Source organism: Uloborus diversus, chromosome 2, assembly GCF_026930045.1.
Source record: "Uloborus diversus isolate 005 chromosome 2, Udiv.v.3.1, whole genome shotgun sequence".
Classification (NCBI taxonomy): Eukaryota; Metazoa; Arthropoda; class Arachnida; order Araneae; family Uloboridae; genus Uloborus; species Uloborus diversus.
The window spans coordinates 176,695,604-176,719,663 of record NC_072732.1 but is presented as its reverse complement, the minus strand read 5'-3'; the positions used below and the strand labels follow the sequence as shown (position 1 = coordinate 176,719,663).

At 33.5% G+C, this 24,060-nt stretch overlaps 1 protein-coding gene across 1 annotated transcript in view; it reads left to right on the top strand.

Annotated features, from left to right (window-relative positions):
* LOC129216679 (polycomb complex protein BMI-1-like) overlaps positions 1-23,663 on the top strand; it is a 91,922-nt gene extending 68,259 nt beyond the window's left edge. Inside the window, exons 6-10 of the mRNA XM_054850894.1 lie at positions 10,229-10,340; positions 13,039-13,138; positions 20,840-20,872; positions 22,997-23,092; positions 23,625-23,663. Of these exons, the coding sequence (XP_054706869.1) occupies positions 10,229-10,340; positions 13,039-13,138; positions 20,840-20,872; positions 22,997-23,092; positions 23,625-23,663 (380 nt within the window). The remainder of the gene's footprint in view (positions 1-10,228; positions 10,341-13,038; positions 13,139-20,839; positions 20,873-22,996; positions 23,093-23,624) is intronic.
* The last annotated feature ends 397 nt before the right edge of the window (positions 23,664-24,060 follow it).

The following is a 24,060-nucleotide window of genomic DNA, read 5'->3' as shown; positions in this document are numbered from 1 at the left end:
TCATAGTTTATAATAACAGGAGCTGAAAGTGTTAGTATTTTTAAATGATAAATGGATGAACTCGAAGGAATATTTTCGTTTTTGACAAAACAAATCTTTAACAAAAATGGTTTTTATTGCATCAAAATAGATGTTTTATTATTACTACTATCGCTGTATTGCATTTTATTCTTTCACATTTAAAAATTTTATTACTGTATTGTTGAAAAGTATTTCTTCGTTTGGATTTCGTTTTCATATTTTTGTAATTAATATCTTTGTTTCCACCAGTTTATTTTTCATACTAATGATTGTCAGTCGTCTTGACGTGTGTGTAGTCCTATCTCTTCCTATTTTTTCCTACTTTTTTAAGTGATTTTTTTCCTACTTTTTAAATTTTTGATTCCTTATTTCCCACTTTTTCCCCTCATAAAACCACTTCGGGGTCTGATTAAGTTAGTGAACAAAAGTGGCAATATTATACCAAGTGTTTGCTGATTTATGATGTAGCGTAGTGGTAGTATGTGTGGCATGCTGAGTGGAAAGCAAGAAGTTACCAGGGGTAAACTTAACATCGTTTTTATTTACACACTATTTACAAGATTCAGAAATGCACAATTGATTCGTAGTTAGATAGATTTCTGGAGAGTCAGAAAAACATGACTGACCTCTCCAAAGTTTTTGATCGTTCTCCTCGTTTTCCAAGTCAGCCGCGCCCCAGCCCCGCAAAATTCATTTCCCCTTTTTCTTGGAAAACAAATGGGGATTCTCTCTCTCCTTTCCCAAGGATGCAGCTGGTCCATGGATGCAGGTGGCCATCCTGGGAACGGAATGTTAAACTTGAGCCAAAACGGCCAAAGGTCAGCTTGGGGGCGGAACCTGGTATTTTATGGGTTTGAAAGAATTTGATGCAGCTGGCTTCGAAGCGTGGGAATGAGTAAAAAGTGTGGGAAACAGTGGCATTCGTTGACAGAAAGCGTACTATGCCACAACTCCTCCCCCCTTTAGAACTTTCAAATCCATTAAGAAATTAAACAATAATACCTAATGCAAATTCATATCAAAACATCAAGTATTTCTTTCCTATAAGTTGGTTGTGATACAAAAATAAACAGCTTGTCTGGTCTTAACTCATATAAATTTTCAAAATTTTAGTTTAAATTAAACTTTCAAAACATTCAAGATGTATAGCATAATAACGTGACCAGTGCAGTTGCTTTAAAAATGCACAGTTAACACATTTTCAGATTTTTAGTAATTTCACTAAAATAATTTTCAACCAATTTAAAATTCAAAAAACCCCGAAAAATCATTAATCAATCATTTGTCAAATGATGAACAGATTCAATCACAAATGATAATATACTTAATACATTCAGTAATACTTGTACATACAAAAAACCAAAATTTTAAAAATTTTGCAACTACATTGAAACTTTAGTAAGTGGAACATTATTTTATGACTGTCATCAAAGTTTTCCATGCTAGGGAAACTCTTTAAGTCGAATTTTCTTTCTTTTTTTCTTTTTGCTCCTCAAAAAGTAAGAACAAAAATAAAGAAATCGGCGCCATCGCCTTGCATTAAAATTGATTCCAAAAAATACCTCTTGAATAATTGAAATTAGTTTCAAAAGGGCTTTCTTCTTATCAGTTGACTTCCCAGCTATCTGACGTTTATGTCTAGCTCCGATCAACTTCCCCATTTGCTTAAGGCAACCAGACCAGAAAAAATTTTGACTCAAATTTTCCCCAGACTTTGTCATTCCCTCATCTGCAGAGGTACCTTCCTGACAAAGAGTAAGTATTTTACTTCTCAAACTTTCCGGGACAACCGCTAATTTTCTAGTGTTACCCATGTGATCCTCCTGAAACCAAAACAGTTTTCCATTTTCAAGACAATAATAGTCCTTTTCCTTTAGACCCGTATTTTTCCCCGTTAACCCAAAAAGGGGCTTAAGAGTGGGGCACTCCATCTGCGCTGACTTGAATTCCTCAGGACTTATCCTGGCTAATGATATTTCTGGCGCATTTATATCGACTTCTGGAATTTCTACGTTTTCCAAAGGCGTTGCGGGAAAAATTTGAGCATTGTCCAAAGAAACCATACACTTCTCAGAAGGATTTTTTCCTTCTAAACTTTTTTGTTTTTCGCGAGCCTGAGCACGCGTTGTTACAGCATCTAAAGCATCTCCATTTGAGCAATAATTTTCGAAGCTATCCCCTAACAAAAGCTCAGTTCTATTTCCTAATAAATATCTCCCTTGATCTAATTCGTCACTTATGACTGCCGCCTTAGTTTTCACTTTTCCAAATTTACCTTCTAAGTAAACACTGGCAAGGGGTAAACAAACTTTATTTTTATCTAAAGGGGTGTGTAACCAAACATTCTCCCCGGTAAAATCGCTATGGTTTACATATTTTCTGCAAATCAAGTCAATAGAGCTACCACTGTCCCGAAGAATACGAATGGGAAAAGAATTCACAGTTCCCTCAGTAATGAATGGAGCTAATAGCTCTTCTCCAGCGAGATTTTTCACGCAATTGACTACCTCTTCCGCCACGGGGAATCCACTATTCTTTTTATTCTTAGGACAAGTCGGCCACAAATGTGTCTCGCTGCTACACCCAGAGCACCGCAGGGGTCTTCGTCTCTCAAAACTGGTGTTTACCCTATCGGAAAGGGATCTGTTTAGGGGTTTATTGCTTTCGTTCTTTATTAGCTCCGTCTTCTCAGACAAATTTTTCCTGTCCTTCTTTTCTTCCGAATTAGGATTTTTGAATTTCCTCACTTCATCGTAGTTATCAAGCATGTCTGCTAACTTTGATGAGCTTTTTATTGTTGGCCAGTCATCTAGGAAGTGTTCTTTTGCTTCCGATGGGGCTCTTTTTTTCATCTGATCCGTAATCATAAGGTCTTTTAAATTTTCAAAATCCTTAACCTCTAGACTGTCAATCCATTCATTTAGATAGTTTCTAAGCTCAAAAACAAAGTCTTTCCAGGTACTGTTGTCACGTTTTTGGTGCTGAACGAATTTTTTTCGGAAGCTTTCGGCACTTAACTTAAATCGCTTTAAGAGCAAATTTTTAACAAAAGAATAATTTTCAGCGTCTTCATCTGATTCACGCGCTATTAGCTGGGCTATTTCTAAGGGCAATAATGGTATCAACTGTGATACCCAATCACTTTCCTCAATGCCCGCTCGTCTAACTTGCCGTTCGAACATGACTAAGTAGAGACAAATATCACTTTGGGAAGAATCAAATTTAGGTATTAAATTGTGAATACTGGATTGAATTACTCTAGTGGAAGAACTTGCTGTCCCCCCATTCCTGCTCGTGCGCATAGCAAGTTCAAAAGCACGTTGTTTATCCTTTTCCTGTCTCTCAATTCTACCCCTTTCATCTTTCTCTTTCTTATCCCTAATTTGAACAATTTCCTCTAAAAGAATCTGAGCTACCTCTTCCTCATAATCAGTAAATTCGGTAATTTGTTTTATTAAATCTAGCTTCCGTATTTTGGAAGTAAATTGTACCCCGAACTCTGTTGCGAGTTCTTCAAGGTCCACCTTCTTTACTTTTATCAAAAATGCCATATTAAAATAAAATGCAAATTACAGTAACCAAAACTCTTTCAGTAAATTTAAAAAAAAAACGCACACACAAGAGTGTTTAAGTGGCATAAAATTAAAGTTGTATGAAAAGCATCAGAACAAACAGCAAAAGCACAAAATAAGTAAACAATTCAATCTGATGTAAACAAGCAAATGCACTGTTTTGAATTTTTACCAACAAGCTATTCACAACCAACAATAAGAAAAAAAAACTTACGCTGGCTGTACCCTGGCAATGCTTCAAAGTAATCCAATGCAACTTAAATGTTCACATCACATAGCACTCGCGAAAAAATGAGTCAATTTGTTCTAAATATCACATTTCTTGGACAGAACCAAATGCGCGGCTAAACACACTGTTCAGAAACGGACGTTCCGACCAGAATCAGACCAAGTTGGCCTAACCAATAAATTTGTTCACAAATTTCCCCAGAGAACAGGATGTCTCCTTAATGCATGTCACAGCGTCACACAATCGGCAGGAATAGCCCAGGAACAACACAATCGGCTAGGGTAGCCGTAGGAACAACGCAACAGGCAAGGATCGCCACTGGAACACTTCGCACATACACATCTGCCAGGTTGGACAGAGAAAAATTTCGAATCTTTCGAAAAAATATATCTCAGAGATCAGGATAATTGCGAGACGATTACGAAATTCCGTTTTTCTCAACAGATCTGCAGGGCGATCTTTTCACTCACTTTCGACTTCTCATCAAGATCGGGGTCGATCTTCTCCATTCAACAGAAGAAACCAGCAGGAGGTCCTTCACGCCGGAGCAAGGAAGCAGGAGCGAAGTCATAAAAACTGACCATAAAATAAGATCGGGGGTCGATCTTTCTTTTTTCGCAGCTAGGCTGCAGCAACACAACTTCTCAAAGAAAGATTTCCTTTCTTCAATACAGGGAAGGGAGGACGAAAAACTCTCATTTTCTATCTAACTTTCAATCTCCACCGCTGGCTCCAAATTATATCTTGCTGTAGCGTAGTGGTAGTATGTGTGGCATGCTGAGTGGAAAGCAAGAAGTTACCAGGGGGAAACTTAACATCGTTTTTATTTACACACTATTTACAAGATTCAGAAATGCACAATTGATTCGTAGTTAGATAGATTTCTGGAGAGTCAGAAAAACATGACTGACCTCTCCAAAGTTTTTGATCGTTCTCCTCGTTTTCCAAGTCAGCCGCGCCCCAGCCCCGCAAAATTCATTTCCCCTTTTTCTTGGAAAACAAATGGGGATTCTCTCTCTCCTTTCCCAAGGATGCAGCTGGTCCATGGATGCAGGTGGCCATCCTGGGAACGGAATGTTAAACTTGAGCCAAAACGGCCAAAGGTCAGCTTGGGGGCGGAACCTGGTATTTTATGGGTTTGAAAGAATTCGATGCAGCTGGCTTTGAAGCGTGGGAATGAGTAAAAAGTGTGGGAAACAGTGGCATTCGTTGACAGAAAGCGTACTATGCCACAATGATATTGTTTCAGTCTGCATTAAAATTAACATTGATTTTCCACAAGCATGAGAATACCCTTTTAGGTGTATCCAATTGCAACCAAAATGGGGGGTGCATAGCTAAGCCCTACATATGAAAATTTAACCTTCTACAGCATACAATTTTGGTATGGTGCATACATATGTACGCGCATACATATGTTCACACATACTGACATTTTTATAAAACTCGTTCTAATTAAGTGGAAAATAATCAAAATCAATATTTCCTCTGTCTATATGTTTGTAAATACAGTAAAACCTGCAAAGTTGACCACCTTTGTAAGTTGACCACCTGTCTATCTTGACCGCTAATAAACACCAGCTTTGGTTTGGAGTATTGTACAAAACACTTTGTAAGTTTACCACTAGGCAAAAGCATTAGATTGTACTAAAAGTTTCATCAGTTATGCCTCAAATAAGTAACCAGACATTTTAGAAAAACCTATGGATATTTATGTTTTCATCTAAAAATATTGGGCTAATGTTAAGTACCAGAAAATGCGCTAAACTTCAATAAGGAGTTATCTCGTTGAAAAGTAGATTACCATGGGGTTACAAATGTACAAGAAAAAATCAAATGAAGAGTTTGAGTCATTTTTCACTTATTATGAATTTTTAGGAATTGTTAATATCAAGTAAGTAGTTTTTCATAAGCAATGAGGCTTTTTTTTTTTTTTGATCAATTTACAGAAATTTTAAACTTGTGTGATACTTTACTCGTCATTCTGGTAAATAATCTCTAAAAATATTTAAACAACATTTTTTCTTATTGTTTTACAGTAAGGTTAAACAATGAAAGTGAGTTTAAAGTGTTCCAATTAGTTAAAAAATGAATGCGTAAGATAAGAAATGACAAAAAAAAAACATTACTACCCCTTTATAAGTTGACCACCATAGTACTGCACCGCAAGTGGTCAACTTACACAGGTTTCACTGTACATTTATTTGTCAGTGTTGCTCACCCTCGTTTTATCTAAGGGCCGCACATCATATCAAGATAAATTTCACCGGCCGAAACAAATAAAAAATGAATTGTTTTCTATATATCATCGGAAAACAAGGAAAAGGGGAAAATTACAAACCAAGAACTGTTGTGATCTACATGCTTATAATGTTGATACAAATTTTTCATCTGTTTAAAAAAAAAACGATTTGTCACAATTCGGCTTCAAATTTGTTATGCTCATTAATGATGCGAAATAGAGATTTTCAGTTGTTTTAGAAGATTCCAGAATATATTTTTCGTTTTGTAACATTGAACACAACAATGGCCCACATGGATCAGCTTTACAGGCCGAGGAGTCAGTCACTTTTCTCACCTTTAGTTACCTTTTGAAAATTTGGTTACTTTTAATCACCTTTTGCAACTTTTGTCACCTTTCTCACCTTTCTTGAAATGCGTCTTAGGATTTTTTTTAAAAAAAATAATTAAATCTTTGAAAAGCATCTGAATGATAGCTTTAACAGTGAAATTAATTAAAAAAATAACCTTAATTATGCCCCCCCCCCACTTTGTTGTTGTTCAAGAAAAATAGCTATGCTACCGGGAAATCAGGGAATTTTTTTTATCGCTTGCAATTGCACCCTATGAGCAGAACCAGTCTTTCTATCCCTTCTACAGATGGACTTGCCCCTTATTTTCGGGAATGTATGTTAAAGGAAGCATGTTTATTTTATTATACTTTAAGCTTTAATGAAACTACCAATGTCAAAGACAAAAAAGAACTGCAACGAACAATAAAATATTGGTCTGAAAGCCAATGTTGCATTACAACAAGGCATCTCAAAACTTTCTTCTTGGCAAGGCAGTTGGTGAAATTTCGTTTGAGAAGCTATGTGAAGCACTTACCGAGAGTAATTATCCATGAATAACTGTCTCATGCTTTCCTTTGGATGTGTCCTTATGTTAATAAAAAGGTTTTTAGGTTGTTTGACATTATTTTCCTTGAGAAACGAGAAAAAAGCCTAATGAATATTGGTACTTGCAGTATTCATACAATGCATAATGCGTATGTCAAAGCATTGCAATATTTAGGTGAAGAAGCATCTGAACTTCTTCTTAGTACTTATAGCTACAGTTTGCTCTCTGTTTAACGACACTCTATTTAATGACTTTCTCTATTTAACGACGGCTTTTTGCGGTCCCAGATGGTCCACTCTAGTGTTAAAAGCATTCTGTTTAAGGACGCTTTCTACTTAAGGACGATTTTTTGTGGTCCCTTGAAAGTCGTTAAACAGAGAGCTAACTGTATTTTGATGGTTGGCCTTCCCGTTAGGAGGACTTCGAAGAAGTGCAAGTTCAACTAAATACACCTCATCGCAAGTTCCTAAAACACACAACTACCCATTGGCTTACACTTGGACCTGCAGCAAACAGACTACTGGAACAGTGGGATGCTCTTCAGTATTATTTTTTTAAACATGTGCCTTTAAAAAAGAATTCAGCTATGCAATGCAGGTCATATAAAGCTGTTGCAAATGTTTTAAAAAGACCTTCTATAAAAGCTGAGCTGCATTTTATCATTTCATCTGCTGATTTGTTTATGCAGTTCACGAAACGCTTTCAATGCCAAGCACCTATGATACATAAATTGTACCAAGAAATAGAGACTATTGTTCAGACTTTTATGGCTTGGGTTATAAAAGCCTCTGTCATAAAGTAAGTTGATTTTTTAAACGTAGACACGGATGAACGGTTTGCAGTTGGTAACAGACTACCTCTTGTAGATCTCGTTGTTAGTGGAGAGGTGACAGATGAACTGTCAAAACTGAAAGAAAATGAAAAGGTTATGTTTTTAAGAGCTGTTAAAAAGCATTGTGTGACTGCGTGCAAGTATGTAATAGAAAAAAGTTGCATATCAAACGGGTTACTGAAAAGTTTTAAATTTTTGGATCCAAAAGAGAGAAGTAAATCTAGAAGCTGTAAGGATTTGATAAAGGTTGCCAAACTCATGCCTTTTAATTAGAGACGTACCGAGTACTCGGTAACTACTCGGTACTCGGCCTACTCGGCCAATTTGCCGAGTACTCGGTACTCGGCCAAATTCTGATCAGATATTCGGCCAATACCGAGTAGTTGCAAAAAATTGAATATTGTCCAAGACAGATACTAAAATTTATAAAAAAAAGAGCAAGCATTATATTCTTCAATCATTTACAGTTAAAATTTATAAGTCAAATTTAAATTTTGAGAATAATGAAGTTTGTGGAATAAATCTTTATTTTAATGTCCCCAAAGTTAATAAAACTTATTTATTAAAAATTATGCCAAAAAGGTATGTATAGAAAATATGGAATTTTTATATTAAAAATTGATTTTTGCTACAAACAAAAATTAGTTATAAAAAATATAAATTACCTTTGCTTAAAAAATAAAAGGAAATAAAACAACGTTAAAAGCACACTGCAGGAACACTGCAGACACGTGTTTTGGCATTACAAGGAATTTCGTTTTCAATGCACAAAATGGGAGCTTGTGGATTTAAAGGCATCCGACAAAAGTAGGATTTTTTTGTCGTATGTCTTTACATTCTTTAGCTCACATGTTATGCACTGAAAAAGACGTTCCTTGTAACGGGGGGTCAGAAACACGTGTCTGCAGTGTTCCTGCACATTTGTTTTATCTGCTTTTAAAAATTATTTATGTTTGGCAGACTAGAACTATAATTGATTGGTATACAGTAAAACCCCTCCTAACGGGCACCCCTCTTATGCGGACAGTTTTTAATTCCCCAGTTCCAATGCAAATAACATTATTAAACCCCTGTCCTGCGGACACCTCTCTATTGTAGACAAATGCATTGGTGTCTGCATTAGAGGGATTTCACTGTAATTTGTTTTAATTCCAACTTGATTAATCATACCTTTTATTTATTTATTTTGAATTTTAAAAATATTTTTTTTGTAAAATTTTTGACACAAACAAAATTGTTTATATAATGTGTAATTAAATTTCAGCAGGAATTTAGTTTTAAAACTATTATATGGACAAGGAGGTTTATACTACTATTCCAATAAGTTCAAAATTCATCACATGTGTGTCGGTGGTTCTTCTTAAAACATAATTGGTACTTGGTAACTCGGCCGAGTAGTGAAAGGCCGAGTACTCGGTAACTCGGTACTCGGCCGAGTAGTGAAAGGCCGAGTACTCGGTACTCGGCTACTCGGCCAAAGTGCTACTCGGTACGTCTCTACTTTTAATGTTCCACTCGATAAGTTGCAAGATGAATGGAAACTTTTGCAGCTGGAAAAAGATGATGAAGCATCCGAAAACAAAACCATTGATATCTACTGGCAGCAGCACATTTCAAAAAAGGACTCAACTTCCAATGATCTAATGTTTCTAAGGTGATAAAAGCTTCACTTGCCTTATCACATGGTAATGCTGACATTGAAAGACTATTTTCTATTTCAAAGCACCTTTTTGATGAAAATAAGACAGCAAGAACTGAAAGATTTTTAAACAGCATACTTATAGCTAAAGACTCTGTAAAAGAATATCCTCATTTGCTTTCTTTACCAATTGGTCCAGAAATAATTAAATGTGCACAACAAGCACACGTAAATTACAAAACATACATGGATGAATGTAAAAGGAAAAAGGATTTGGAATTGAAACAGAAGCAAAAAGAAGAGCAAAAAAGAAAGGATTGTGAAGAAGAAACTAAGAAAATGGAAAAAATTAAAACATATATTGAAAATGAAACTGTAGAAATCTTTACAAAAAGCATATAGGGCTATTTTGGTAAAAGTCAGTAAGAAGGGATAACCCTTTTCTGTTTTTTGAGTTCTTAACAAATTGCTTTTGGTCACCTTTTAGTTACTTTTTTGTCACCTTTTAGTCACCTTTGTTTTCAAATTTGTCACCTTTCTCACTTTTTTCAAAGGCCATCAGCAGTCCTCGGCCTGGCTTTAGGGGCCATAGCTTGGGCACCACTGAGTAAAATGAAAATTTTGGCCGAAATTTGAGTTTAAAATATTTTGTGATTACAATACTTCCTTTACTTTGTAAAAGAAGGTAAAAATTCTCGTGGTTCCACAGAACTATTTTTTGTTACTGCTATAGCTAATTTTTACTGCCTCCGTAAAAAAAAAGAAAAAGAAATAAATTAAATAAAAATAATAAATGTATATATTTTTTTTTTCAGTTCAAAGTTCCATTCCTTCTTCCAGTGAAAAACGTGGTGATGTATGGGGTTGCGATCGACTTATTTTTACTCCAGAAGATATCATTAGTGTATCTATAGAGTATTATAATGCGTAAGTCTTTCATTTCTAGTTCATTTAAAACCAATTTTTTGTGCAAGTATTTCAGCAAGGATGGTTTGCAAATTGTCGCTGAAATAATTGTTTTCATCAGAAACACAAAACAGTATTTTTTTTTTATCTTGTGTATGCAATGTGTTTAGTTATTGCTTTCCCTAAAAAATCTCATTTTTTGTTCTATAACTTTTAAAAAATGTCCTATATTTTTTGAATTAGTCGTGCCGCTGATAAACTTGACGTGATGAACTAAAACTGAGATCACTCCTGGTCTCAGGTGCCCAAAATTAGTCAAAAAAAATTGCAGATCTAATTCAGCCAGAACACTGTTCCCCCCAGTGTGTTTTTTTTTCCAACAAATTTAACCCCTCTCCCCCTTGGTCTCAAAGTGTCACACTTCACCTTACTCCTCCCCTCCCTTTTTCACATGTCACACTGTTTTTCATAAGCATATTTCATTCACCCACACTTCTTGCTACCCTGATTTCGCAAACCCCCTATCCCCCCAATGCATGACATTTTTTATGGATGACTCCTAAGGACTTTAAGTTGCATGATTTATGCTATTTTTATCCCCCAAAATACAAAGGAAGGGGGTTATAAGTTTGATGTATCTGTGTGTCTGTGACATTCTAGCGCTTAAACAGATAAGTAGATTCCCAAAAAAAAAAAAATATTTTGTTTGAAAGGACAGTTGGTCGAGAGTGTTCTTAGCTATGTTGCATGTTTGGATGACATTAATTAACAAAGATATTAATTGAAAACCTCTAAAAGGTTTTTTTGCAATTTTTCAGTGAAAGCATATTTAAAATTTAAAAAATTTAGTACCTAACTAAAGAATTATTTTTTTTCTGCCTCTGATAGAATGTGTTTGGAACTTCTATGTTGTATAGGATTCAAATTACAACGTTTTTTAAAATCAGATTTTAAATACGGCTAAGCTTTTATTCATGCGATTTTTAACCGAATTCATTGTTGGCCGATAAGGACATTAAACGCAATGATTTAAAATTTTTATCTGTTGCCAGTTTCTATTTGTTAACAAATAATTTATTTGTTATTGATTTTTAACAGTATAAGGCTTTTAAAAGGATTTTCAATTTTCCCTCTTGTCGGGAATTTTTTAATTTTAGTTACTTGTAAATTATTTTTGCTTTTGATGCTTAAGATAATTAAATTGAATATTATGTTTTGTATAAATGATTAATTCATGTTTATTTATTTATTTATTGTGTGTGTTTTAGATTTTAGATTATTTTTGTCAATTTTTTGTTGGTAAAAATTTTTTTTCTCTAAGGCACTAATGGATAAAAATTTAATACTTTGTAGATAAGGTGTTCCCAACCTGAGGATGATTTAACTCCTCAAATGGTAATAAACTCATGAGGGGTGACAGGGCGCGATAAGTATTAAAAAAGCAAAGAGTTATAATAAAAAGCCAGCAAATATCTAAATTGAAAACATATGCGAAAGCTATTGTAGAGTTCAGACTAGGAATTAAAGTAGGATCACAAAAAAAGATGTTACCATGTCACCGAACAAAACTAACAGGCTTGTTTTTGAAAGCAGGCTAAGTCATAGATGAGAATTAAAAATAATTAGGAACCTTTTACATAAATCTTTGATGCAGCATGAATTTGTGATGTATGCTATTCCTAATATGTTCATGAGTGCCACTTTTCTGTCCTGAGAATGAAATTCTGTCTTTTAAAGAATTGAAGCCGACTTTATTTTCCTTTAATTATTAATTATTTATTTTTTGAAGTTTCAAACAAGAAAAGAATTTTATGAGAAAATATTTTTTATTGAGAAAGGAATCTTTCTAGCAATATCCATTATCATCGTCTATGGCGCCTATGGTATGCCAAGACCTTCTGTACCAGTCTTCTCCAGCCTCCCGTATTCGCAGCTAAGCTCTTCCAATTCTTCGACCAATGGACAATACAATCCTCGTCCACAGTATCCTCCCAGCACTGCTTTTTCTTTCCACATCTCCTTATACAACATGTTTTGTCCTTGAACATTTTCTTTAGAATGCTGCTAATACCAAGGCCAATAACTTGGTGAACGCAATAAAGATGGAGCTCATCTTAATACTGTGGATGATATGAATTAAATAATTAGTACAGTTCATTATTACGCCTTCTACACCAGACTCTATTTTCCTGAATTCCTCCAAAGTTACTTCTTAGGATTCTATGCACAAAGGTGCCCAAAAGTCTCTTCCCTAATAGTCACGTTTCAAGTTTCTGAGGCGTAAGTTAAAACAGGATGTACGAGAGTCTTGTAAAGTGATAGCTTTGTCTTCCCGGTTAAAAAATATGAACCTAATAAATTTTTTAAACCGAAGAAGAAAGTAATAATATTTTATTAATGTATTTTGATTAAATTTCCTTACAATTAATTAGTATAGGACTGCTAATTTGGCAACCAGTAAACCAATGCAATTCTGAAAATCAGACTTTTTCGATTTTTGGATCACTGCGAAAATCTCAACATGATGAAACCTATCAGGCAATTGAATTGATGATTTCAGAAAGGGCGTAAGTCCTACGGAAATCCATGGGACTTACGATCTTTCTAAAATACTCGATTCAATTGTCTTAATGGATGTTGTAATCAAATATAAATTATTTTCTCTTTTCAGGATAGTAATTTATTGTTTTCTTATTCTGTAATTTTTTTTCCTCTGCAGAAATCCATCTCTTCCTTTAAGTTTACCACGAAGTATCCAAAAATTCGAGGTATGTTCTTTGTTTTTTTTATATTTTTTGTGGATATTTATGCTGTTAGATGTAAATACAGTAAAACCTCTCCAAACGGACACCCCTCTTTGCGGATAATTTAATTCCCCAATTCCAATGCAAATAACATTATTAAACCCCTGTAATGCGAACGCTCCTCTATTAAGGACAAAAAATTTGTCCCATTACTGTCCGCATTAGAGGGGCTTTACAGTACATTATATGCCAACAGTGACCAAGAAATAAATAGTCATCAACTGTAAATTGAATTGTTTATTTCAAAAACCAGTCAAATGACAAAATTGCTAATTTCAGAAAAATATTTATATTGCCATGTTAAATTATTCAATAGTGATTACAACATTGTTTACTGAAAGAAATATAGCTAAACATGTATCCCCTTTTTATTTTATGAATTGTAATCCTTATAGAAAAAATTTTGCACTGGGGTAAAAATGCTTTTTGAAATTTTAAAATTTGTCACTTGACTGATTTTTGAAATAAGCAGTTCAATTGCAAAGCAATTGCTGATGCATCATGCAGGGCTCAAAACTAACAGTGTCCAATTTTAAGAACATTTTACCTAACAAATTATCATAACGTGCAATAGAAAATTACAAAATTCTCATAACGAGGAATCGTAACATAGGTGAGCAAATGAACATAGCAAATAGGCGAGAAGTTCATTATTCATTATTTGTAAATATACAGGCGAACCAAGCGACCTTTTAATTTACGACAATGGGCGAAACCCTGCGGGCACCACTAGAAGTTAATAAATTTAATATAGTATGTAAATAGCTGGTTTTTATAGGGTCTTATACCCTAAAATATAAAAGTAGTTGAAAATAACTAATACAGTACTATAGTAATACTGTAATAAAATAGTACTAATATTTCGAAATTTTAAATCTAATGTTCTGTATGTAGTTAATTCTCTATTTTACAGACATTTTAAAAATTGCTTTAAATACCATTATTAGGGATGTCTTTAGAAGTTGCAAATGTCGACTGCCTGACTAGATTACTGAATTTGAAATTGTTAACAACTGATTGAATATCCAGTTCATCCAAAATATCTCAGTGGTTATGAAGAACAGCCAAGTTGTTCACTGGCTTCTGCCCCATTGTTGATTGACTTTATCCACAGGTTCGCACACTGGGACAAATTCTAAGTGCTCGCAGCACCGTAACACAACTATTATTCACACCACTCATTTTCAGTTAACTTGTTTTTTAACATAATAATTATTTGTTTTAACTCCTTACTGAATGTATTTTACAAGGTAACTATCTTCAAACAAAGAAAAAATTTTTTTTTTTTTTTTTTTTTTGAGGGGACTCGGGCCCCCTCAGGCCCCATAGAGTCAGTGCCACTGATTGCAGTTTTGTAATGCTCAATAGCACCTATAGCTGTGCACGTTGGTACAAGTTAGTTTGGAACCCGGGAAAGGGGTGGTCTTCAAAGTGCTTTTTTTTTATAAATATCTTGGTTATGCATATTCCTATTAAGTTCTTACTGTCTTCGTTTGGGAGCAGGATTGTCTTCTAATTATGAGCTCTTTACTTAAATTCTATTTTCTATATAAGTCATGCTACTTTATTGAGCAATCATGAAATACCTTTTGTTTTCACTTGACCGTTGATTGAATGATGTTCGTCCGCATCCTTTGATTTTTATTTTTCTATGCTTGTAATGCAGGAGTCTTATTGCCTTGGAGTTGAATCTCTACATAGTATAAAATGAAGTCTCCAAAAAGCGTCTGTTTGAACGCATAAAACTCGAGAACTACACGGCCGATTTTTCTGAAATTTTCAAAGTATCTTTCTTTTAGTCCCGGAAAGGTTTGTAGACCGGTTCGAAAAAAATTTAACGAGTAGTTCTTTTTTTATTCCAATTTTGTCCCAATTTTCACATAAATCCCAAAATATGTGGGTGAAATATTACTTTCACATATTAATATTACATATCATTGGAAAGAATAAAATTTTCAGCGTTCTACGCAATTTATTTCAATTTCTCTAACTTAATTACAGTGGGAGTTTGCATTTTTAGCTTGAATTTTTTTAGGCTTAGTTAAAATTTAGGCGCTACTTTCTTCATTGAAAAAAATCAATAAAAAGTGAAGGAATTGTCCCACAGTTTTCTTTTTGTCACCATTGGATAGAGGGACAGATTTGGCTCCCAATCTATCTCGACCTATGGTCAAAAAACTGAGGCTTCTATCTCCAAAGGAAAAAAGTTACAACACTTTTTAAATCAAGTTCAAAAAAAATCTCATGTCCTTTCAAATTAATAACCATTTTCTTCGCATTTTAATTCCTTAAACTTATTTCATTTTGTGTTTCCATGGTTACACTTTTTGAATCCATCTTTCTCAATTTCATTTCTTAAAAGTATTTTAATATCTTTGGTAATTGTTTGGAAAGGAAATTTTGCATGATGAATTATTTTCAAGGTAGATCGGGCAACACAGCTATTTATTTATAAATGACCTTTTTATACAATCCATTTTACATCAAAACAGTATCCAGCACATAACATCCAGCCCCTTGCATTCATTTGCGTTTTTACCTCTTGAATTCAAATTATGGTTGCTATAAAAGGCATTAGTGGAAACAAGAAACCCAACAAGTAGGGTCCTATCACAATTCATGAGTGCGACGAACATATTTTGAATTCAAGACGTTAAAATTCAAATGAATGTCGGGAGGGCTGGATGCTGTTTTTTATTTCTTTATTTCTTTTTTTTTTTAATATTTAAAAACAGAACTTTAGACGGTGCCATTAAAAGTTTGAACAAACTAGTGTAAATTTGTAGTTACTGATCTATTGGACCAGTGTTGTATTCTTCCTAAACTTCTGCACTTGCATTATTACTACCAGTCAAAGCCTTCTTCAACCAATAAGAATGCTTCTTTTATTTGAGTGCCTGACAGTGGACTGAATCACCAATCGAAGCCCTGTTATTGGTTGAGAAAGGCTTTGGTCAGCGGCTTGGATGTTTGACAGAACTTGGAAACAGCTGCTAAATATGATGGTTAGACAGAATTAAATATTTATTCAAGTAATTTTTTTTTAATTCCTAACCTTTTTTTTTGTAGTATTTTATTGAGATTTTTTGATGTCTTTTGTATTTTGTTTTAGTTTATGTTATGGAATAAAAATGATAAAATATTGGAATACAATTTGTCTTTTTTTTTTTTTTTTTTAAATGAAAGTGGATGTGCATTTTTTATCAATGATTTTCTTCCTCTTTTTAGCTCAAAAAAAGTTAAAATCAAATCTGCTACTCTTATGTTTAGATTTCTTGGTAATTTGTTATGTTCCTATGCTAAAATACATATTTAGAGCAATACCATTATGTATAATGTTTCTTTTGATGTTGTGGTTCTTGAAAACCTGTAATAATATTCTGGAAAAAAAATAAGTCTATAGTAGTAGGATATCGACTTGATACTTTCTAAGCATTTTAGCTATTTAAGTCAGTACTGTGAAATCCCTCTTAAGCGAACTTTTTGGAACCGAAAATTTTGTTTGTTGTAATGAGAATTTCTTTCTACAGTGAAACTTCTATGAGCGACTACTTCTATATAGCGACCACCTCCATTAACGACCACGTTTCTGAGGCACCGAATTTCCCCCGTATATGACTAATGTTAAAATACCTCTGGGAAAGACCATTGAAACCTCTCAGAACGACTGGCAAATCGTAAACCTCAGCATTCAAAAATACAGGAATTTTTGTTAAAGAAAACTCAAAAAGAGAGACAACAGAAGAAAAGCAAAAATAAAGTTCATATGTACACAGAACAGTTTTCCCATATTAACAAAGGTGGAAAGAAACCAAAATAAGGGATTAAAATCTATTCTCCAGTGGGTCCAAACCTGTTCCTTTCTTGCTCTCTCTGCTTGAAACCTCGTTAAAGTCATAAAAAGGAGAGCATTGTTTTTCGGACCTTAGGAAGCTAAGGTGGTACATGTAAATCAAGGCCTGTTGGCTCAAGGCAAGTCAAGTGTGCACCTTTCATTGAGGGAGGTTGATGAGAATAGAACTTTGTTAAAAGGTTGTTTTTTGGAATTTCTTGGTTGCTTATGGGAGAAGGGGGTTAGAATGGAGCATTCCTACTTCATTAGAATGGACAAAATCTATTTTTAATGCCTTTGAAAGCTCAAGAGTTGGCTTCAGTGAATTTGCATTTTGCTTTTCATCACCATACCGTACATCACAGTCAGAATTTCGAAAAACCGAGCAATCTCACACTCAAGAAACGTGCAGAAGTCTTGAACTTGCACAAGAAAGGAAAATCAGAAAGGAAATTAAAGGAAATTAGCAGTAAAAAAAAAAGAAAAAAATGCTGTCAGCACAACAAACTCAGGGCTCCCAAATGGTCCGCTTTTCCCGCCAAAATCCGTTTTCTAGGGTTAAGTCCGCTTTAGACCACTCTTTAACATTTTGGTCCGATTAGTCCGCTTTTATATTGTTTTTACCTAAGAATCAGATTTTAAAAGTTTTCCATTACGTTAAAAGATACTGTACACCCAAACATGTGGCCGCGGCGCCTTAACCTGACTTTCCCGTATTATTTTGCTTCAGATTGACGTGGCTTACTCCTCCTTCAACCGCTGCAGTATGGAAATCCATAAAAAAAAAGAGAGGTTTGGGGGAGGAGTTATGACGTCGAATCGGAGCAGGGTGCTATCGATATTTCTCGGAGTTTCAGCCTCACGTTTGTTGTAACGAATGAACTTTCCGATCTCGATAACTCGAATATTCCTTTATCTCACAGTTTTTATTGGATCCCAAGCTCTTGAGACTGTTGTAGAAACATCCCATAACTTGAAACATTTTAGCCCTTGGGACTTAGAGTTGTCGCAAGTTGACTGTAATAGTAACGGTGCTATGAACCACCCCTTTTGAAAATGAATTCGGAAGTAATCTCGTGGCGCATGCGCCAATTTTTTTACAGGCGCATGTGTTCGTAAATTATACGCCCTTGAAAAGTTCTTGGGGGGGGGGGGGGGTTCATTTTCCAAGTGCTTGAAAACCTTGAAAATGTATAAAAAGTTTCTTTATTGCTTGAATTCTTTTTAAAATGTTTCATCAGTGCAATTTTCTGAACATCTGTTTGATATGCAGTGTCGCGAAAAATTGCTTTCGTGTTTGAGGTTTCAATCCTTTTGCATCTTGTAAATATTTTGACGTTTTTTACAATCAGAAGTTATTTTGACATGTGCTACCTTAGATTAGCTTATTTTTCGTTTAATTTTAATAATTAACGGAAGAATTAGTTTGGAAACCATGACAACATTGAACTTACCGGACTTCGCGGAAAACTGCTTCTCGCGTTTGAAATTTCAATCCTTTTGCATCTTGTAAATATTTTGATGTTTGTGACAGTAGGAAGTTATTTTGACATGTACTACTTTAGGTTAGCTTACTTTTCGTTTAATTTCTATAATTTACGAAGTAATTATTTTGGAAACCATGGCAACATTGAACTTACTCAGACTTCGCGGAAAATGGCTTTTAGTGTTTGAAATTTCAATCTTTTTGCATCATGAAAATATCAAAATATTTTGCCCAATCGAATGTTTTTTTTCCAAATGCTACCTATAGATTAGCATGTTTTATGTTTAATTTCGTAGAAAATAAATAAATTTATTTTATGGGAAACATGCCAAAATCGAACTTGGTTCGTGAAAATTTGCTTATCTGAGCTTTCAATCATTTTGCATCTAATAAATATTTTTATATTTTTGTCAGTTAGAAGTTGTTTTGACATATTACATTAGATTAACTCGTTTAAATTTTTATTTAAGTAACTAAAAAATTAATATTTTTTTTTTTGTTTTTAATTCAAATTTCTAGTTTTGCAAATTTAGTTTTAGTTATCAGCTTATTTTCTTTTATTACTGTTTTTTTTATGGGGGGGGGGATATTAAATGCAAACAATTGAGTGCAAAACATTTTAACTTAGTGTTTGTATTTGAAACAAAGTTGAATTAGAAAATTTTATAAAGTTGAATTTATGTTCATCATTTCACTGTCATGCTAAGATGGGAATTAGTCCCCCCCCCCCTATAAAAGTTCAAGCACTCATGGGCTTGCAATCATGAAGGTTTTTTTTTTTTTTTTTTTTAATCTAAGCTTTATGATTCTTAAAAATACACTTTGAATATGAAAATTGCAAAACTAAGCCTCATGTTATCTGCTTCTCTTTGTGATTAATTTATTATTTCAGACATTTTTTAGGAAAACTTTCAATAAAGTAGATCTTTTATCACAATGTCTCTTGTAGAAAAAGCAGTTTGTTTTTCGAAACTTTTTATATTACTACCTGTTATTTATATGTTAGCATTAAATGAAATCTGCATGTAATATTTATAGTGCGAATTTAGGGTAGTACCTTGAAAAATATTTTTTTACTCTTGAAAAGTGCTTAATTTCCCCCCCCCCCCTAAAGGGTATGAACCCTGTGATAAGAGATTAAATTTAAAATTCAATTATAAAATAATTTTACTATAAACTCAGTTGTAGCTTTGTTGAAAATCACAACAATATTTTAGGTTTCAGTGTGAGTCATGGGGAAATGCAAATTTCTCAGCAAAGGGTTGGATGAAACTGATGAAGATGAGAACAAAATTAGAGACTGGGGAAAACACCAAAAGAATAACATTTTTTGTTTGGTGTATGATAGATTAATATTGGTTGAGAAGGGATACAACGCAATTAAGAAGCACTACAAGACAGAAAAACATAAAAATAATTTTAAACTAAATCAAGATGAAGCGCAGCTTCATATATCCTTCAGTGAGATTACCAGCATCCCTGGTTCAAATCAAAATGTATTGTTATGCCTATTTTGTTCTAAAGAGGCTGCCTTAAGTGCTGCACTAAATGCCCCCCTCCCATCCAAATATTTGTGTAAATAATATTATTCAATAGATAAAAAAGATCCAGTTTCACAGTGATAAAGGAATTGTATCATTATTATAGTTAATTAACGAATTATCTTCACAAATTTAGCCAGCTGGCAACTAATTTGCCTTTTACTGCTTCCTAGGGTTTAATTATGAGTGGTCCTCCCAAGGTCCTCTTTTTGATCCTAACTGGTCCTCTTTAGTCCCCTTTTTAATTGAAAATGGTCCTCTTTTACCCTTTTCTGAAGCTAAAATGTGTTGGGAGCCTTGCAAACTCTAACAGAAATAGATAATCTTATCTTGTACTAATAATGATGACACATTATTAATTTATTTTTGCAGCTGAAAACTAAACTAGAAATTATAGTTGTTATAGGAAAAACAAAGAATCTGAAGCAGGCAAATTTTAAAGCTATTAGTTTTTAAATAGAAAAATCAATTAAAAAGTATATTTTACATTTAAAATTTAAAAAAAAGTTTCTTTATTTAAATACATTCTTTCTTATCATAACGTTCTTGGTTAATATACTGCAGGAAGAAGGTAAATAATAACTATGGTGCTATATTTGCATGTTCGCAAATGACCTCCAAGAGCGACCAACCTCCATTAACGACCACTTTTTTCAGGAACGGCGAGTGGTCGCTCCAGAGAAGTTTCACTGTAATAGAATTCAAACAATGTAATGGAAATTAAAATAGGACTGCAAATTTGCGTTGTTGAAACAGATAATTTGTTGTATTGGTATTCGTTGTGTCCACATATCATTGTATATGTTTGTAAAATATTTGTTATGCCCTAAATTTCATATTTGTAATTATTTTTTTAGAGCTTAGATTCAAGTAATGAAAGCAAAAATCAAGTAAGTTCCATTTAAAAAAATTTCAGCAAGCTTTTCAGCAGTTTTGTATGATTTATATAGTGCATATAACATGTTATGATTATAGGTTAAACAAAAACCATTTTACTGATGATTAAAAAAACCCCTCCAAAATCAAGATTGCATTGAACAAAATGCCATTACAATTCCAAATCTGAAAATATACATTCACCATGATTTCCTTCTAAACTAGCTAGCTGAGTTTGATATGAATCATTTCCAGTCATAATTTATTTATCTGAATTTTATCTGTTGCTTGCGTTCAGTTAGTTAGTTAAGCATAAATGATTTGTTTTATGATAAATTGAGCATTTAAGACATTATTGGTTACCTTTTGTATGCAAACAAAAAATAACTATTAATAAAAATAGTCAGATCCTTTTTTTTTACATGTGCAGTAGAACTCCAATTATCCGAATAAATTCAACCACAACCCATTTGGATAATTGGATTTTCTCTGAAGAAAGGTCTATTTTGCAGGGGTCGAAGTAGTCCTATATATCCTATATTTCCTATATTTTTCAAAAATGTCTTATATTTCCTATATTCCCGTTTTATACCATATATATCTTTTAAAAAGAACGGCAAATAAAATTTCTGACATCGGATATTTTGCAGAAAGTACGTGCCCCAACAGGCATCTTCTCTCATTAGCTACAGCAATGTGACGTCACTCTATAGTGGGTGGAGTTTCGAGAACTAATGCTGAAGTTGGTTTTAGAATTTTGCATTGGGGGGGGGGGAACAACAGCCGTTTGTTTTGTTTTCCATCATGGTTTTTGTTGGTATATTTTTGCGTTCAGTGCATTTTCTGATCGGAATGTTCTAATTTTCTTTTTGCAATCTTTTCTTTTTGTGGAATTTTGGTATCGTGGAATAATTAGTTCCTTATGATGTTAAAACGTAGTTTGTTGTAATAAGTGGAATTAAAATGGCGAAATCGCATCGCTTAACAGCATTTCGTGTGGAGTTGTTGAATCAGGAGGACATTAATTCTACAAATTTTGGTGCATGGTGCACTAAAGGAAAAGATGATTTTATCGCTTTTTGTCATTTTTGCAACTTTTTAGTGCCCATAAGCAATAGTGGATTTTCGCAATTGAGACAGCATGCTAAAACGTTCAAGCATAAAGAAAACTCTGAAAAACGTCAGAAGGATCCTTCTCAAGCTCTGTTTGTTCTTAATACAAGTGGTACAGGGTTCAGTTTAGATATAAAATCTAAGAGCAGTGGAATTAGTACTTGGGTCATGAGTGAGGAAAAAAAATAAAAATTATCTTTCTTCAAATTTTGTTTAGTAATTTAGTCTATAAAGTACACTTTTTTCAAAAATTATTCTTTCAACTACAGGAAAGTCATTATAGATGTAAAATATTTTGTTTGAGGTTTTTTTCTAACAAAATCATTGATAAGAATAACTGAATAATATATGATATGTATTATTTCTTTTTTCATAGCAAAATTATTCATATAAGGTGTCCTATATTTGTCCTATATTTTTTGTGGAAAATGTCCTATATGTGACAAGTCGGTCACTTCTACCCCTGATTTTGATTCATTACTGTATGTGTGTCAGGGTTTAAGCTGGGTTCAATCATTCCCCAGCAAAAAAAAAAAAAAAAAGCTAAAAATTAGGAAAAAGGCTTTAGCAAAATGCTGAAATGTCGAAAGTTAATGAATATGTTTACATATAGTTTTCACTGACTCTCTGTGTTTCATCTCTAGTTGAAAGCAAAATTCTAAATTCAGCGATGACATCTTTAGATAAATAAATACTCAGTAACTAATATTTCTTTTAAATTTGAAAGAAAAAATTTAGAATCATACTCAGCATTGAGAGGACACAAGTTGAATTTTTAATACAAATTTTAATGAATTAGTTAAAAAAAAAAAGATTTTGTTAACACAGAAAGTTAATGGTTGAACTTAACAAAAATAAATAAATTACCCAAATGATCCAGTTTAAAGGACTAACTCATGCACATGAAAAATTCCATTTACTTAATATCTCATTGAAAAAAAAAAAAAAACGCACACACACATTTATGAATTTATATAAAAATTACTATATTTGTTTTTAAATGCTTGATTTGTTTTTCTGTATAGACACATCGTCGTTATCTTCGTTGTCCTGGTGCTGTAACTGTATGTCATTTGAAAAAGTTTTTAAGGTCAAAATATGGACTGAATCCTGGTGAAAAAGTATGTTTTTGTGTATTTTTACCCCTCCTGTGTGTATTATATTTGCATAATATTAATTTGATTGGCATGAATTTTTTTACAGTTAATTCATATTGTCATATTCCACTTGTGAAACAATCAATGAAATCAAACTGTATGAAGCATTGTTTTACTGTGGATGTTTAAAAAATTATTATAGTCATTTGATCTGATAAACACTTCACTAAGTTAGCTTTTTCAAATCTAACCTCTTTCAATATATTTTAGGATTTAATTTATTATGCGAGAGTGCTTTAGAAACCAAACCAAAAGTTAACCAATGGATGAAACGGACAAAATAATATTTTGTCCAGGGTGTTTTTTTTTACAGTGTCAAAAAACAGGACAACCCTGTATAGGTGACACTAACATTTAAAACGGCACTTTTATGAAAGAAAAATCTCCCAGTGGCACCATGATGTGGTCTTGAGGGTCAATCCTGCAGAGCCTTTGGTTTTAACATATTGCCAATTCTAATATAAGTTTATATCTAAAAAAGGACTAATATGACCAGTGCTCCTGGAATTCAAAGGAAAAAGGTGGTAGCCAGTAGAAATTTCTGCCATTCAGTAAAAAAAATATTTGTCCCCCCCCCCCCATTACTACTAATATTCCTTTCAAATTGATATAGTCAACGCTCTATAGAACAACCTCCTGTTACTGCGACCCTTCTATTATAGGGTCATTCCATGTCAGTTCAACCACACCCCAACACCCACCATCTCAGATTTCAATGAAACTTTGTATACTTCTATGGTTCATTGTCCTAAGTAACCTCCTAAAGTATTTCTTCTCTATTAAAAATAGTTTTTATTTTATGACCCTTCAAAGTTTTGAGATTTTGCGTTAGTTGTCATTCATAGTTCTCTCAGAATAAACTGCAGCTGTTTGCAAAAAAAATTATTTCTCAACAACTAAAGATAAAAAGTTTTTGAAAATTTTCACATTGT